This window comes from Corvus hawaiiensis, chromosome 13 (assembly GCF_020740725.1).
Source record: "Corvus hawaiiensis isolate bCorHaw1 chromosome 13, bCorHaw1.pri.cur, whole genome shotgun sequence".
Taxonomy (NCBI): Eukaryota; Metazoa; Chordata; class Aves; order Passeriformes; family Corvidae; genus Corvus; species Corvus hawaiiensis.
The window spans coordinates 19238716-19254600 of NC_063225.1; the positions used below are offsets into that span (position 1 = coordinate 19238716).

At 41.0% G+C, this 15885-nt stretch overlaps 2 protein-coding genes across 7 annotated transcripts in view; one reads left to right on the plus strand and one right to left on the minus strand.

The window, feature by feature from the left end:
- NRG4 (neuregulin 4) overlaps nt 1-7727 on the minus strand; it is a 51159-nt gene extending 43432 nt beyond the window's left edge. The window contains exon 1 of the mRNA XM_048318005.1: nt 7618-7727. The gene's annotated coding sequence lies outside the window, so the exon portion shown is untranslated. The remainder of the gene's footprint in view (nt 1-7617) is intronic.
- A 28-nt stretch (nt 7728-7755) lies between these two features.
- Nucleotides 7756-15885, plus strand: part of TMEM266 (transmembrane protein 266) — a 60732-nt gene continuing 52602 nt past the window's right edge. For 2 of the 6 annotated variants that reach the window (XM_048317989.1, XM_048317992.1), the window contains exons 1-5: nt 7756-7843; nt 8315-8429; nt 8954-9054; nt 10040-10146; nt 12182-12370. In XM_048317989.1, the coding sequence (XP_048173946.1) occupies nt 10133-10146; nt 12182-12370 (203 nt within the window). In that variant the 5' untranslated portion in view covers nt 7756-7843; nt 8315-8429; nt 8954-9054; nt 10040-10132. Of the gene's footprint in view, nt 7844-8314; nt 8430-8953; nt 9055-10039; nt 10147-12181; nt 12371-15885 lie in introns of those variants that run through there. The other 4 variants (XM_048317990.1, XM_048317991.1, XM_048317995.1 and 1 more) reach the window with 4 other exon arrangements.

The window sequence follows — 15885 nt, forward strand, 5'->3', positions numbered from 1 at the left end:
ATGTTAGGTATTCTTGAAAGGGGAAAAAGATAAATTGGACATTTTTACTTTCTATGTATGGTTTATTTTATTACCAGTAGCTGAATGCATTTTAATATGTATTTATATGAATAAGCAAGTAGCTTCATTCTGAAGGAATTCTGCATGCTGTGCAGATCAATTGCTTTTTAACATTTTCCAAAAGTACTTCTCTTGCATACTTCATTGTTCCTTTTTGCATTCCATACGAAATAACTAATGAATCAATTACCTTTGTAAAAGAGCCCTCACTTCCTATCCCTTTTCCAGGTGCAGTGGGAAGAACTGTTGCCTTATCTGTGTAATTTGCAGTGGACAGGCTAGGCAGACTCCAAACACGGGCTGGCCATGTGTGTGTCCCATGTTTCAGGCCTCAGTTAGAGGTGAGGGGGGAAGGCACACACTCTGCTGCAGGTGGGAATCCCTGGCCAGCTGACAGGGCTGCACTGGGTGGGCTGTGGCTCCAGGTGCTTCACAGGACTGTCTGAACTGGACCTGCTTGCTCACAGCTTGGACTGAGTCCCTCACCATCAGTACTTTGTGGCAGAAACCTGGCCTGTAATTTGTAGTAAGTGCATTCCATCACCTGCTGAGGGAACCAGGGTGACCTGGTTAAATGCACCAGCCATAGATTAAATAATGGCTGTCTATAAGACATGCTATAAGAAGGTAGTTAAATCTTGCCTTTTGGGCTCCTGGTGATCAGGAAAGACTTTGCCAGTCAAAAGCAGTTCAGCTGTTGTGTCCCCACACCTCTGTGAGATAACTTGCCTCTGAAGTACAAGACAGATGTGAATTTAAGAATTTAATGTGTTTTTGCAGAGTGGAGTTTATCCTGCATGCATCACCAGGATTAAATGCTGCAACTATTCATAAATTTGCATTCAAAACAGCTGGGCTGTTTGTTTCCTGAAGCTGAATTAAAAAGCATAACACTGTCCGAGAGAAGAGCAATAAATTTCACATCAATGGGCTAATTGTTATATACTTGCTTTTAAGATACACAATAAAGCCATAAATTCATATAAATTTATTGCATTTTGTCTGGAAGGTTGCCCATAATACTTTCCAGGAATGACAAAATGTATGTATTTCTCCAAAATATATTTGTAATTTACTTGGTTCTTAGAATGAAATCTTTGGTTCCAGATGCTTGTTTTGGTTTGTGTAATAACTGGGTTTAGTACCAGTCTAGTTAGGTTTGTTATGATTGTGTGAGAGACAATTGGTCTAAAAGACTCTCTTCTCACTCTCCTTCCTAGATAGAAACATAATATTTATGGGCCTCACAGAGCTGTAATTGGCAAGATGCTTGGAAATCCTCAGCTTCAAGAGATGCCAACAATTTCGTGTGAGATTTTCTCTGTGCTTTCCCCCATTCTTATTGTAGTGTTGTGAATCTGTTGTATTTTGGTTGGCATTAGATCCTCTAGAAAACTAGAGGATACTTTTAAAATTTCTAAAGGCCTTTCATTCCAGAATCCGTTAGGCCCAGGATCTGAAGAAAATTAAAATTAATAGCTTGAGGAAGAGTCTTAAGGTTGAAGGCTAATGGCTGAAAGACAGTCTGAAAGTTACATTAATCTAAGGGTATGGGCAGAAACTCAAGCTTGTATTTATTGGAAGGTTAACCTCCAAGTAAGATGGGCAGCAGATACAGTGGATGAAAATTAAAATGTAGTGAGTTTTGCACAGGTGGTGACAGGCGCTGGTACTTTCACGTGACTAAGACAGATTGCCAGTGTCACCCCCCTGTACTGACACACACCTCGCACTCAGGGTGTCTCAAGGATTTGTGTTACTCTGCTGCTGTTGTTAAAAGCCTGAGTGAAATTCTGGCCCTGTCCAAATAAAATTTCCTCTTGGATTCAAATGGACTTCTGTTCTTACCTCAAAAGCCATTAACTGACTGCAAAAATTAGGTTCATGTGTGATAAAGTCAAATCTAATCAGAGATGACCTGCCAGGTATCCATATAGACCTAGAAACATTCATTCTAGCATGTTCAAAAGGGTATGTATTTTTTCTTCACTATTCTAAAAAGTGGCTGGACCGGTCTTGCTTGGCTTGAAAACAAAAATGTCGGTGCACGTTTCTGGTTTGGCTTTTCACTGCAGATCCAGGGAGTAGGAAAAGAAGAGCTAAAAGCAACATCCAAGAGTTGACTCTTGACACATGAAAGCAAAAGTCCAAACTTCTCTGAAACTAAATTGCTTCCAGTAGTAATAATTTGGCTTAATACAACTTGACTAGGTTAGTGTCATCCCCAAACATTTAAAATTCAGAAATGCAATTGTTGTTAGCCAAGCAAATACAAACCCAACGTTGGGTTTCAAATTTAATATTTTAATATATAATCCAAGGGAGATTTGAGGGGCATTTGGTGTTTTTTTTCTTTGTTTGAGGGGGGCTTTTTGGTTGGTTTTGGTTTTTTTTCTTTTGAGAAAGAGAATTTGTGACACAAAAAACCACGGCTTGTGGGGGGAATGGCTGTGTTATGAAATTTGTCCAAACGATCTTCTGACTATATTCTGACTGAGCCCAGAGTCATTTAGTTTCCCAGACCAGAAAAAGCCAGATGTTTTCAGTCCAGTGGAGCTGTTGATGCCAGTCTCTTTCCTAGCAGCATGTGCAGTGGCACATTTCAAAAGCAAACTAATCCTGAGCTTCCCAACAGTGAGCCCAGAAGCAGCATTCGCACGGCATCCTGCTGGAGCCATTTATCCAAGCCCATGGTCCCTGTTCGTATCCTTGTGCCGTGCTGTAAAGAGGGATCATCTCCCTGGGAGCCCTGTCTGGCCCAGGTGGTGCTGCTCTGTGTGTGCAGGTTTGACCTCACATTCCAACCAAGGTCTCACAGCAGCAGCTGCAGCCATAGGCAGAGCAGGAGATGTTCAGGCACGCGGTGCAATGCTGTGAGCTGCCAGCCCTGTGCCTAATCCTGATGGGAAACACTAAGCCTGCTTTTAGGCTCTCCCTGACTAAGGAGGCCCAAACTTTGAAGACCGAACAAATCTGTAAAGGGGCCTTTTAGCTATGTGATTGCTCTGTTTTGTTTGTTCTCTGGACTCAAGAACCCTGTGGTGTGGAGACTTTTTCTACCACATGCAGAAACTATAGATAGCTGTTGGGATCACCAATTTATTACAGCTAAATGAGAGTGGTTTGTAAAATGGAAAGGGAAATGGCATGCTTGGAATTACTCCAAGAGAGAAAGAGATCAAATTAATAATCTGGCTGAATGAATGTCTGTTGTTTATTGAGGAGCTAAGAACAAACTTGATATTTGGGTAGCCTTTTTAGATGGACAGGTTTTGCACACTTTTGAGATCCATATTACTCTCATTATTTACCATAGTATTAAAATTCCTCAAGCAGAAGACCCTCAGTGCAGAGAATACCTTTTCTCTGCCCCGTGGCATCCTCTGAATTAGCGACACTGTGGATTGCTGCAGTACCTGCCAGACCTCTGCCTTTTCTGGAAAATGTTGGGAGTGTATGAGAACCATGAATTCCAGCAGTGCCAGTGTGCACTGTGTAGCATGAGCTGAACGAGATCCCAGAGGAGCTGTGGGGCAGCTCTTGTGTTGAAAGCGTATTGATGCTGGAGTATTTGCAGGGCCCAGAACCTATCTGGAGACCTGCTACACAACCCCTGCCCTCTCTCCCCAGTTCTCTGTGAAGAGAGAGCACAAGAAAAAAGGAGCATGAGCAGAGTCTTTTCATAACCTTCCCAAACAGAGCAGCTCCTCCTGTTTCTTTTGGTCTGGAAGTACCATGTGCTGCACACCTGCCAGCTCCTTGGAAGAGGGTGGGCTCTCCTCAGAGTCTTTTGGATTAGTCCTCTTCTAAAGGCTTGCTTCCAGCTACTGTTATTTGTTCTGTAGTCCAGATTTGCAGTACTGAAATGTTCAGGATTCAACCAGTGATCATGTTGCATTTGTGAAGAGTTTATTGTAATTGTGCACAAGATCATTTTTCTTTTTTTTGGCCCATCTAAACTTCTCTCTAGAAAGTGTGAGTTACACTTAGGAATAATGAGAGTCTTTAGTTACATGATTACATGCTCTTTTTTTCCTAGAACAGCATTCTGCTTAATTTCAGCATATAGGATGATTCCACAAGGGGATAGAATTATGACTGCATGAGCAAGTGCAAATCTGCCATTTCCTAATTAGTGAATGCCTGATGGGTTTTTTTCCCCCCCCCAATCTAAATACCTTTCCTGTGATCAAGGGGGTTTTTTCCCCCTTTTTTTAAAAAAGTGGTGTATTTAAAAACTTTGCTGTCAATCCTTCCATGAAAAAGATGCAAAATTCAATGTCCCTTCTTCCTTGCAATAAAAAGCTCCATCTCTTGTGCCTCTTTTCTTTTGAATGCTGCATAGGAATGCTAAAGATTAAGGAAGTTAATTTGCTGTTTGTTTTCTGTGTTGCACCTCAGCATTCATATTTTTTTGACAAATCTAATACTTTATCGTGCTCTTCTCTTAAATAAGGCATTAGGTCAGTTTAATCAAAAGAAGTTTTTTTTAATATCATAACCTGTGATTTTTCCCGTTGGGGAAAAAAGAAAACCAATTTTGTTTAACCTGAAGCAAAGCAGGGAAGTGCTGGGACCGCTCCTGCAGATTTGTCAGGCTTTTCCCTTCAGATGTACAAGTTGCTGGATTCCTGAAGCGAACAGTTTTGGCATACATGACCAATAAAACTTTCTAAATGCAGATGATTGGAGCTAATTGAAATTCTCGGGACAAAACCAGTTGTGATCCTAGGGAGCCTGGAAATTTCAGTTCTTGGAGAAATGGAACTTGCAGTAGTAGCAATGAGTGATCACATCAGGTTTTTGGTGATCCTCAGGATGATATCTGTGGTGTTAATCACCAAAAAAATTTGGCTGGGCTAATTCACAAGAGCTAAATGCAGTTACCCCATAATCACTCTTGCCCTTTCTCTTTGAAAGCTTCTGGGGTACCGTCTGTTTAGATGTTTCCCCTACTGTTATTACTCTCATTTCAGATTATTCCTTTTCTTCCTGTTTTTCTGAATAGCTCTCTGACCTCCTTAGGATTGCTCAGCTGGCACATGAGTAGCCGTCATTTGCATTTGAGCTTTAGAGTGCATAAGGCTCTCAAGTTATAGACTGAAATAAGAATGTGACTTGTTTGCACAAAGGAAGCAAAAGTCTATTTCTTGTTGTGGACTAGATTCAGAGGAAAAAGCTCCATTGTGACACAGAAGGAGAAAAACCCCCATGGAAGCCTTCTTCCTTTGCACCCTTTCCCCAGTCTCTTCAATGATTTCATGCTGGGTCTTTGCTCCAGTTGAGTATTGCCAATGGCCAAGGCTCTGCACATTGTCCTTCAGTATTTGTGTCTTTCTGCTCTGTGGGGTTTGTTTCTGTGCGCAATGCCTTGCCCTGTACTCTCACTTTTGCTGACACAACTATTTTTGGAGCTGTACTATGACCTGTATCAGGGAAGCCATCCTGCTTTTTTTTTTTTAAATGGATTGGGTGTGGGCACAGGAAGGAGCCAGAGCTGGTGAGAACACCAAAACCCCACATTGCAGCCGCAGCAGTGTCTCCTCAAGTGGGGCCTGTGGCATTTCCTTTGAATGCAAGCTCTGAGCCTGTCCATGTGTCTTAAGCTGCTGTTGGGGGGCTTATTAGAAGAACATGTCAGAATTTGGTTTTGTAGCTACCTTGTAAGGGCACAAACTTGGATACTTCAGTTAGCATCTGAATTTTGTACAGGAGCTTACAGCTTCATGATAATACGCCTCAGAATATAAGCAAGTGCAGCAAACAGCTCTGAATCATGTTGTCTTGACTTCAGCTCAGCTGAATAGGGTACAAGTTAGTAGGGACTTTGGTGCAAAAGGCTTAAATTAAATCATCTTCCTACTCCCCACCCCCAACTGGGCCCACTACATTGTGACACGTATTTTGTAAGACTGTGCTTAAATCAATGCTAAAAGCCATAGTTTTCATGCACCAGTGGAGTATGGATTTTTTTTTTTTTTAAGTTTGCTCTTGGAGCTTTGTTTTGGTTTCTTTTTTTTTCTTTTAGCTTAGAGTGTATGTGCATCATGTGCTATGCTTTAGCATACATTTTCCAAACTCTGTTCTATGCTTTTTGTTGTTTCAGCTGGATTTTATCTCCTATTAGCAAGCTCCAGCCAAGGTGAGGTGACTGACAATAGAAGGTTCATCTAAACATTAACAAATTAACTCAGGCGCGATGTGTGCTGGGCAAGGCCAGCAGCCCGAACCTTTGCTCAAGTGCAGCACATGACCCCAGTGCCCGGCCTGCACAGCCTGGGAGCTGTAAGCAGGTGCTTGCCAGTGCCCCTGCAGAGGAGAGGGTGAAAAATCATAGTCAACCCAAGGGCACCTCACAGAAGCTTTGGGGAGCACTGGCATGTGTAGTAAGTAAGGGTACAGAGAACAGAGCAAAGCTGAAGGGCTGGGAAGGCAAGGACAGTAGTTTTAAGTATTTTGAAGGTCTTGCCTCAGAAAGAGCTCAGTGATTGGGGTACAACTTCCTTCAGCTATTGCAGAGGGGTGAAGAGCTGAATCATCTTGGCTGAGATCTGAGCTGTGATCCCACACATTTTAAGCTGGTCTACTAGTCTGCAAACTTACACGCTTCCCATCAGATTGCGCTGTCCTCTTGGTACATAGAGGCTGTCAGTCATTTAGTCCAGTGGATGTTTCTGGTTGTTATACTGCTTGAAAGCTTGTACTAGAAACTAGTGGGACAATTCTTTCCTTTCGGTTATATCTCCCTTCTAAACTGTTTCTGTTAAACTTTGGAAACTGTGCTCCTTGTACAGCCATCTCACCTGGAAAACACACCACGGAACAAACAGAACTGCTGAACTCTCAGGGAACAGGCATTGCCCATGCTCATGTGGCAGCTCAGCATGTACTGTGTGCTGCCTACTCTCAGTTCAAAGTGGGGAAAAAAGCCAAAACCCCTGGACCTGTTAGTAATTCCATCAGTTGAGACTATGAGAGATAAAGCTTTTTTGTCTACTGAACATTGAGTGTGTTAGGTGGGGAAAGGGCTGTATGGAAAAATTTTCACTCAGGTGATGGATGGAATACCCAAAAGTTGCCCTTTGCCCATCTTTGGTGGCCAGGAGAAGAGCAACATCATTCCACTTTGCCTACAGGAAAATCCTGTAGGAATACAAGTAAGAGATAAGTTTAAAAGAATAAAATCTCCCTGCTGATCCCTGCTGCCTTTAAACACCACTCAGTTGCACAGAAATTTCATGTGGAAGTTGCAAGTGGTTTATGTTGCTATAAAATGTGATTTTTGAAAGGAAGTTAAAAACGGATAGATGAGGTGGAGTGGATGGTAAAAAAATACGTTTTTGCAGAATACTAGTATATGTTAAGATATTTCTATTGCTTGTATATAAAGCCTGGACAGAAGCATGAATCACAGTAATCCATTTAGGAGATAGATAAATACATATACACAACCTATTACATCTTTTTTGTCCTCTTATTGCACTTACTAACTCTACTTGTCTCTTCAAATCATTAGATTAGCTAATACATTAGTCATTTTTACCAGAGATTACTCACGTTTTGCCACGTTTTCTTTCAGGAAGGTTGCACTGAGTCCTTTGGAGAGTTGAGTCCTTGTCTCTCCTTTCAGGTGTCTCGGCGTTGCTCGTCTCAGCCCGGTGAGCTCCTTGTGTCATGGTAGCGATCCCTGCGGCTGCGGCAAGCTGGACTCTGCTCCCTGTGGAGCCAGCAGCACTGTCAGAAGAGCTGCTGCCCTCCTGCCAGCAGCTCCTTCAGGCCTGGGGTGAGCAAACTTTACCTGTAGAGCTGCCAGCTCCAGTAGGAGGGAGCTGGCCTGGCTTATTGCTGCTGTCACTGGTCACATCCGATTCAGAGCCCCGGTTGAGTTGTAAAACACAATTCTGTATGATTACAAATGTGCTTCCAGCTTTGGGAAAAAAAGAGACTGTTCTGGAGGGACAAATATTTAATGTTTGTGTCCTGGCCTGTTTCCTCAGAATCTTAGGGTTAACCAAAAAAATTTGATTTCTTAAATCTAGATGTACAGTTTTTGTCACTGTTTTGTTTTCTAAGTCTCCTTTGGGAGGGAGATTGGAGTTACCAGCACTGTGCTGTCTCCCGAATAAATGGTGAGGTTTTTGCTAGATTGAGAAGCTTCCATATGTATGTTTGCCTGTCTTCAAAGGCCAGTTTCCATCAGTCTTATTCCCATTTCCTAAATCAGCTGTATGCCCACATACTTTTTATTCTCCAGGCCTGCAAATGCAGTTCGAGCAGGATTCTCAGTTTTCTCAGTCTCACAAGACAGATGCACAGTACCTCATTCTTGACCATTTTCTCGCGCTGAGTGCTTAAAACAACTGGTTTGGGTAAAATTTTTCATTCAAAATTGTTTGGGGTTGTTTTGTGTTGTAAAAATGTCAACTCAAAGTGAGATGTTAGGGAGCTAACATTTCAAAACAAGCCTGAGTCTTATATTTTAGTTTTGTTGTGCTGGTAGGTGTAACAATTGCTATCAGAAACCTCTGTTTGATTTAAATATTCGTAATTTTAGGCAAATGTTTCAGTATTTTGCTGCCTTAGGGATATAGTAAATAAAGTAATTTAAGGAGTACAAAGGCCAGGGAATAGACTCCTATTGATACTTGCATGGATATCAAATCAAGTTTCTGCTGTATTAGCAAAGCTTTATCTGAAAAACATTTACTTCTTACTCTGTCTTTAGAAGTATTACAAGGTTGCAAATAAATGGAGGGTGTGTGTCTTTCTAATGTATGTGTAGTCTTTTGTTTTAAAGTTGTCCTCTTCATATGACTAATTAAATTGCTTTTCGCTGACTTACCTACCTGAGGAGGATGATCACAATGTAGAACTTTTCTTCTTGCATACCCAGGCACATTATCTGGAAAATGTGAAAATGTATTGGCTCCATTATACGTTTTTGTAAAATTACAAAACATGAAGTAAAGCCTTGGAAATGGCTCTACAAAAGATGTAAGTTCAATTTTATTTCTTCGTATCAAGTGATTGTTAAGGATCTTAATGTAGCTACATTTGTATGTCTCCAGTGTAAATATTTGACTAACAATTCAGCCTGTAAGTGACTCTAGGGTAAAGTTTAGTATAAGAGCATTTTCCATGATCATCGGTGTTATTGTAAATAATTCTAATTTGCCAATGTTTATTTCTGTTTAATCAAAATAAGAGTCTGTTTTTACGTTACTTTTTAAAATTATGTAGCATATACTCTTCACAATAGCTTCACAAGGTCACTCATGATTTTTAAGAGGTTTTGTTTGTTGTGTGGTATTCCTCATTTTTCCTGCTATCAAAACCTGTGTATCGGTAGGTTTCATTCTCACAGGCTTGTCCTCTTTTTCTCTGGTGGCCGTGCATTGCTCCAGGTACAGCACAAGTGGAGATTTTGCCTTTTCCAAATGTGTTACTGGGTTTTGTTGGTCAAAATACCGTCCTGATAACAGCCCATCTAGGATGTTTGACAACATGAATTAATTTCTGGAAGAGACTTCCTGAGGTAGCAAAGGGAGTCAGAAGCAGTTCAAATTGGAAAATGGAGAACAAACCCCTGGACGTCATTGACAATGTTAATGCTCATGTCTAGAAAGTATAAAAAATTGTAGAAAATTGTTTTCCAATAGAATTTATGCTCCTGAAGTCGTGAGCTTTCTCTGAAAATCTGCTTCCCTCTCTGATCTTGGTTATCTTTCTCAGCAATCTAGTGGTTTACAGCAAGACCTGTGTTCTTGTGGAATTATGTATGTGTCTGTGTGTAAAAATAAATGCACTGTAACTGTACAGCTTCCATAATATGGAGGAATTAACCTGGAATAAAAACACTTTGAAAAAGAATCATGGGGGGAATTAAACTATTAGACACATTCGCAACATGACAGAAATCAGTGTAGCCCTTTGGATTTCTTTCAGCTGTGTTTTAGATAACTTTGTTTTGCTTCTGCAGAGACCTAATCTTGCAAGGCTAGAACTTTTATGCAGAGCAGCTGGAAGTAGTTAAAATATTGGAACTACTGCTGATTTGGTTGCATCCTCCAACATGACCAATCCTCAGTAAGTACCATGTGATGCAACTTACTTTAAATGAAAGGGAACAGGCTGCTACTTGGAGAAGAATGATGTTGTGACTTCAGGAGGGTTTTGTATTTGTCTAAAGAGTGTGAATTAACAGAAGATAAGTGAATGATGCTGTAACACATGCCTGATGTGTTACGAACAGCAGTGGCTGAAAGCTAGAATGTTATGTTACTTTTAGATCTGTTTATCTTTTTCCTGCCACCAAAGCTGTCTGCCAGCAAAAGTCTGTTTTTCTTTTCAATCAAATCAGAATATATCTGTCATTTAGTCTAAGAATACAGAAACTCAATACTGTTTGGGGACGGAAGGTTGCACCAACTAATTTCCTTTTTCCTTTATGATACTGGAAATTTGATCATTGTGTGCTCTTTCATGCAAAACTGAACCAGCTTGGACTTTAAAAGGTAAATGCCCGCAGGATAGCACTAAAGGTGAAAATCAAAATTCTTGCTAAAATTAGCTTTTACCTCTGGATTTCTGATTTCAGGTTGTTTACACAGGAATACGGTTCTGTTGGAAATTTAAAAATCTCATTACTTTCCGTTATTAGTTACACATGAATAAAATAAAAGCTTTTAGGTTGTTCAAATAGTACTTCCATTTAGCTCCTTTTTCTGCCACAGTATGACACAGCTGCAGTCTTTGCCTACCAAATACTCTACATAAAACAGCATTTTACTTTCTTGGGTAATTCTGGCAGCAGTTAATTCCTTTTAATTCAAGAGTAATGTCTTCCATCTGGAAGAATTAGTCTAATGGTGAGATTGACCAATGGAAACTTTCAACATAGAATTTTAGTTCCTTCACCCACATCCTTAAATTACATCCTTATACAAGACACACCGGTTAAGTGGTCTTCTAAAGTATTCTCTTATTTTTTGGGGGAGATAAAGGAACTACTAATCAGGTTTCTTAAATTGCTGGAAGATTTTAATGAGCTTTAAAATAAAATCACCAATGCAATTTTTGCAGTCAAATAGCACAGGGTTCTAAGAACTTTTTAACTATATCCCTATGGAAAAAGAGTATCTTCACACCTGCTGTTGAAAACCTCTGACTATAGTCCGAGATTTCTTCCAAAGTTACCAGGCTCCCCCTGGAAGAAAGCTGGAGAAGTTTGTGCTTGCACCTACTTGGAATCAAACAGGGCAAGCAGCTTTGCTGGGTGCTGCAAAGATCAGCCCTTGACATGCAAGCGGTGTCCTACAGCCAAGTCATCCTGTGCATGCACTTAGTAATGGTAGCGGATAAAGTTCCTACAGAAGTAGTATCTTGTTCTAAATGTGGGAGACATACACATTGTCAGACTGTTTTTCCCTGCCTGGAGTTTCCACTAGTGTTAGTGGGCTGCTGTAAGAATACATGATCAGATTTAGAAGCTGTACATAAGGTTAGTTAAGATAATCTTTATGGAGGAGGCCATACTTCTTCTGAATCATTGTTCCCTTTCAGAACTATTTTGAAATAACGTGTAACAGAATGATCCTTTTTGGGTGAGTGTAACAAAGCTGCCATCCATCAAAACTATTTGAATCAGTATTCAAATCTACGGTGGAAGAGAGGTCAAACTGCCTCAATTAACAGTTGATTTGTGTATAATTAATAAGTCTAGCTGTTCATTGCTCACTGATCTAATTTACCAAGCAGTGAGTCTTTAGTTGGCATAGTTACATGCCTTCTTTCTGTTTTGCACAAATGTTTTCCTTTTGGGTTCATGTATCTTTTCTGTATTTTTATAACACAGCCATTTATATTTAGTGCTTTTGAAGCAGATTCAGCGGAGTGAAGTGTTCTCCTTTGTGAGGTGTCTGTTGATCACAGTGAAATCGACTAAAGTTTGGAGAGATTTGATCTGTCTCTTTAATGACAACACCTCCCTCAATGACCTCGTAGAGGCCTTTTAAGTTGCAGGCTCTTTGGGATTCTATTAAATTCTTGTCTCTAACTTACTTTTACTTGCTTGATCATTTATATTTCTTTATGTGTATTTGTGTGTTTATTACGTTTTCAGGCCTACAATTGAAGGCAGTGTTTCGGAAGTTGAGATCATTTCCCAACAAGTGGAAGAAGAGACCAAAAGCATTGCTCCTGTGCAGCTTGTTAATTTTGCTTATCGAGATCTACCTTTAGCTGCACTTGATCTGTCTGTGGCTGGGTCCCAGCTTTTGTCAAATTTGGATGAGGAGTACCAAAGAGAAGGGTAAGTACAAAGGGCAGATTTTTGTTGTGTAGTTTTAGATTACAGAAATTTCATGGCCTGTAAAACAGGAAATCTTGAGCTGGAGAAGTGTAGCCAGTTGTCCTCAAACTCTATGAAAAATCATTGTCACAGGATGGAAGTGACCTTTTCTAATATCGCTAATCTGGGCTGCTTTATGGCTGTTTATCATTTTAAGTGGTTCATAGCTACTGTTTGACCACAGTACCATAGTACTGTTTGACCTTGAAGCTTTATCTCAGGAAAAACTAGATGAAACACCCTACCCTGTCAGACAAGCAGAATGGTCTGGTGAAAGCTCCTTGAGAAAGGTGTTTCAGGATGACGAGAGCTGACTGCCGTGATTCTTGTACATAGCTGTACATCTCCTGACTGAGAGATAATATCTAGTACTGCTGATTCCAGGACAGACAGTGTACGTGTCAGCCAGTGATTTGAATTGTGTCATTTCCTTATGTGAGAATGTTGTCTTTGATAATGGACACAGTATAGGCATACTGCTCCTGTTTTTGTAGAACGGTGGTTCCAGGTTTACTGGAATAAAAGATCTTCATCAGTTCATAGCATTTGCCCAAACATAGCCCAGTGTCAGATTATGTAGCATTGTTGTCCTACAGGACATTAGAAGTCATCCTTATGCGTTGTTCAGGCTTGAAGTGGCTGTAGGTGGACTGCTGTACTAAATTCTTTATGAAAGATTTGGGTCAACTGGAGAGAATCCAGAGGAAGGCAGTGAGAATGATTAGAGGCTCAGAAAACCTGCCGTGGAGTACTGATTGAAATAACTGTGTTTCATATGGAGAAGAGACTTTGAGGGGAGCTTCTAAGAGACTTCTGTAAGGAAGGGAACAGCCTGTTATTGATCTCCATGATGTTTAGGACAAGAACTAAAAAGCTTGAATTGCAGCAGAGATTAGTGAGGGCAGCAAAGTGCTGGGGTAGACTGCTGGTATGTGTGGGAAGGAGGGGGATAGAGGTACAATTGCTGGATGTCTTCAAGAAGATGCATTTGTTAGGAATGATAACACTGTGTTTAACATCCCTTGGGACAGAGATGAGGTGAGTGGTGGTGCCTGCCCTCCTGATTCTGTGGCTGCTGTTCCCTGTGTGTCACACTGAACACAGTAAGGTCCAGTGAGAGCACTTCCCAGTAAGCCGTATAGAATGCTCACTGCTGAAGACTTTAAAAGACTTTAGATAAGCCTCCATTTATTAACAGTTCAATGTGTTTTAACCTGTGCTCTGTAATCAGCAGCGACCTGCTTGATCTCAGCTCAGCAAGTATTTTGTGTGGTAGTCAGGAAGCAAGATGTGGGGAAGGCTCTTGCCTTTAATTTCTTTCCAAATTGGACTTTTTGAGACTTCTCCAAAAAGTTGTTACTCCAAACGAGGGGAAATACATTTCGAGTAGGTTATATAAGTATGGTACAACTGTAACATAAAATACCCTGCATAGCAAAAGAGGCACTTGAAAATTAATTTGAGTATGCAGGTGTAACCCTCAGGCTATTTTGGTGCTGAGTCAATACCAGTTTAGTTCAAATATGCATTTTTATAGATTTTTATGATATGAAACTCAATTCTTCACTGTGCCAAAGGGCACAGATCTCTAACTGTAACCCTTTGAACAGCTTTGCAGTCTTAAGCATGGAAATAGGCTTGTCATTCTTTGCTTCAGCAGAGATCTCTTCCTTCACACAGACTTCTTTTGTGGCTTTGTCAGTCTCAATGGAAATAAGCATCCAGACCTCCCAACTATAGAGTAAATGCTCTGAAGTATGTTCAAAGCTTAAGTATGGGCATCCCAATGCATTTTGGCCGAGTACGTTCGGCCACCTTGTGGGAATGGTGGCTTCTTCCTTTCAGAAGCATTCACTGCAGCTGATGCCATGAGAAATTTAGGAGCAGAGCTGGGCTTCAGAAGCCCAGCAGCAGAAGTAAAATACTATCCCTGTGCCACCTCCTGGCTTGGTTGGGAATATGTCTAGTTTTATGAATGGTGTAGTTTCTTTCCCATGGCCTTGTTAGTTGTGACTGGCTTCAATCAGAGTGAGGAGGTAGGGTGGGTCAGATCAGTTTGATACAGGAACTGGCAGCCACATCTCCCTTATGTTCAAAGAGGGGGATGTGGGGAGGGCAGCACAGGAGGTGGCAGAAAACATCAAAATCCCTGTAGTTTCTGCCAGCATCCATCTTTGTAACTGAGGCTCTGTTACCCCAGTGCTGCTGTACAGAGTGCAGGTGGAGATACCAGAAGATACTGCTGATGCTAGAGAGTATAAAAGATTCCCTTCCCTGGAAGTCTGCCTTTTGTTGCAGACTCCATGTGTTACTTTCTATATGCATTTCCCAGAGAATTTCAGGGAAGGTGCCAGCCTGCATGGACCTGCATGTGTGGCTCTGCTCTAGATCTGCAGCTGATCTAGCCAAGCTGTAGTTGTTCTAATTGCAAGGCTCTGGCACATCCCTGTGCTTGGACAAGACTGGGTAGTTGTTACAAGCTACATCTATCCGTGACCTTGTTGGACAGCATAATTGTCCACAGTCACTAGTTCCTGGTTACTCTGGGCATTTACCAGTAAGTCTTCATTTCCTTCCATGGAGCAGCAAGAGAGACATCAGACTAGAGACGAACGAGAGCACAGGAAAGGAGTCTTCTGATTTAGCGGTTTAGTTGTGTGTACCTCAAGGTGCACACAAGGTTCTCCTCTATCTTTCCTTCTTAAAGGCTACAAGGTGTTCAGGGTCCAAGCACAAATGTGACCTGATTGCTACCTAGGGGAGCTTTTTGTTTCATCTGAGGGAATGTTTCTCTTAATAAAGCCGATATTAATAGGCAATCAGGAGTAGGTGGGTCATAACCCTCTTTGTGTGTCTGGAAACTGTGAGATGGCATCACACTAGCTACCCCTCCCACAGGACAAGGAAAAAGAAAATTTTGGTGTGCTTTAACTTGTTAGACAGACCATATGTAAGCTGGCATTCCTATGGCCATAATACTGGAATAAAAGTCTTACTTTGTGCAGTTTGATAGGTCTTTGCTTTTTCAGATCAAATTCTCATGGCAGTCAGTTCCTGTCTGTTGGTGTTGTCGAAGGAATTTTGTGGACAGTTTGAGCTGGTTTTGTCAGAAATTTAGGTAACAATGCTGATCACTGTGCTAAGCAACAAAGAAAGGACTTCAGATTAGAGGCACATTAAGCCTGTCCCTGATGTCCACCTGTAAGTAGTGAAAGGGTAATCAGGCAAGAAAAACCGTTCTGCTCTACCTGAAACCCTCAAACAAAACACAAAATGTGTTGTCCTGAATTTACTGGGGAGGCTGTGACTGCACTGAACTCAGTTTGCAGGAAAAGAGTATGCCAACATTTCTTTAAGGAGACTAATCACCCAGAAAGGTGAGATGATTTTTAAATGTTAACGTTGCTTTAAATGCCACTCTTAATTTCTTTTTTTTCCAGTCAAGTATTCTGTTTTTCAAAAAATAGTTTCTCTTT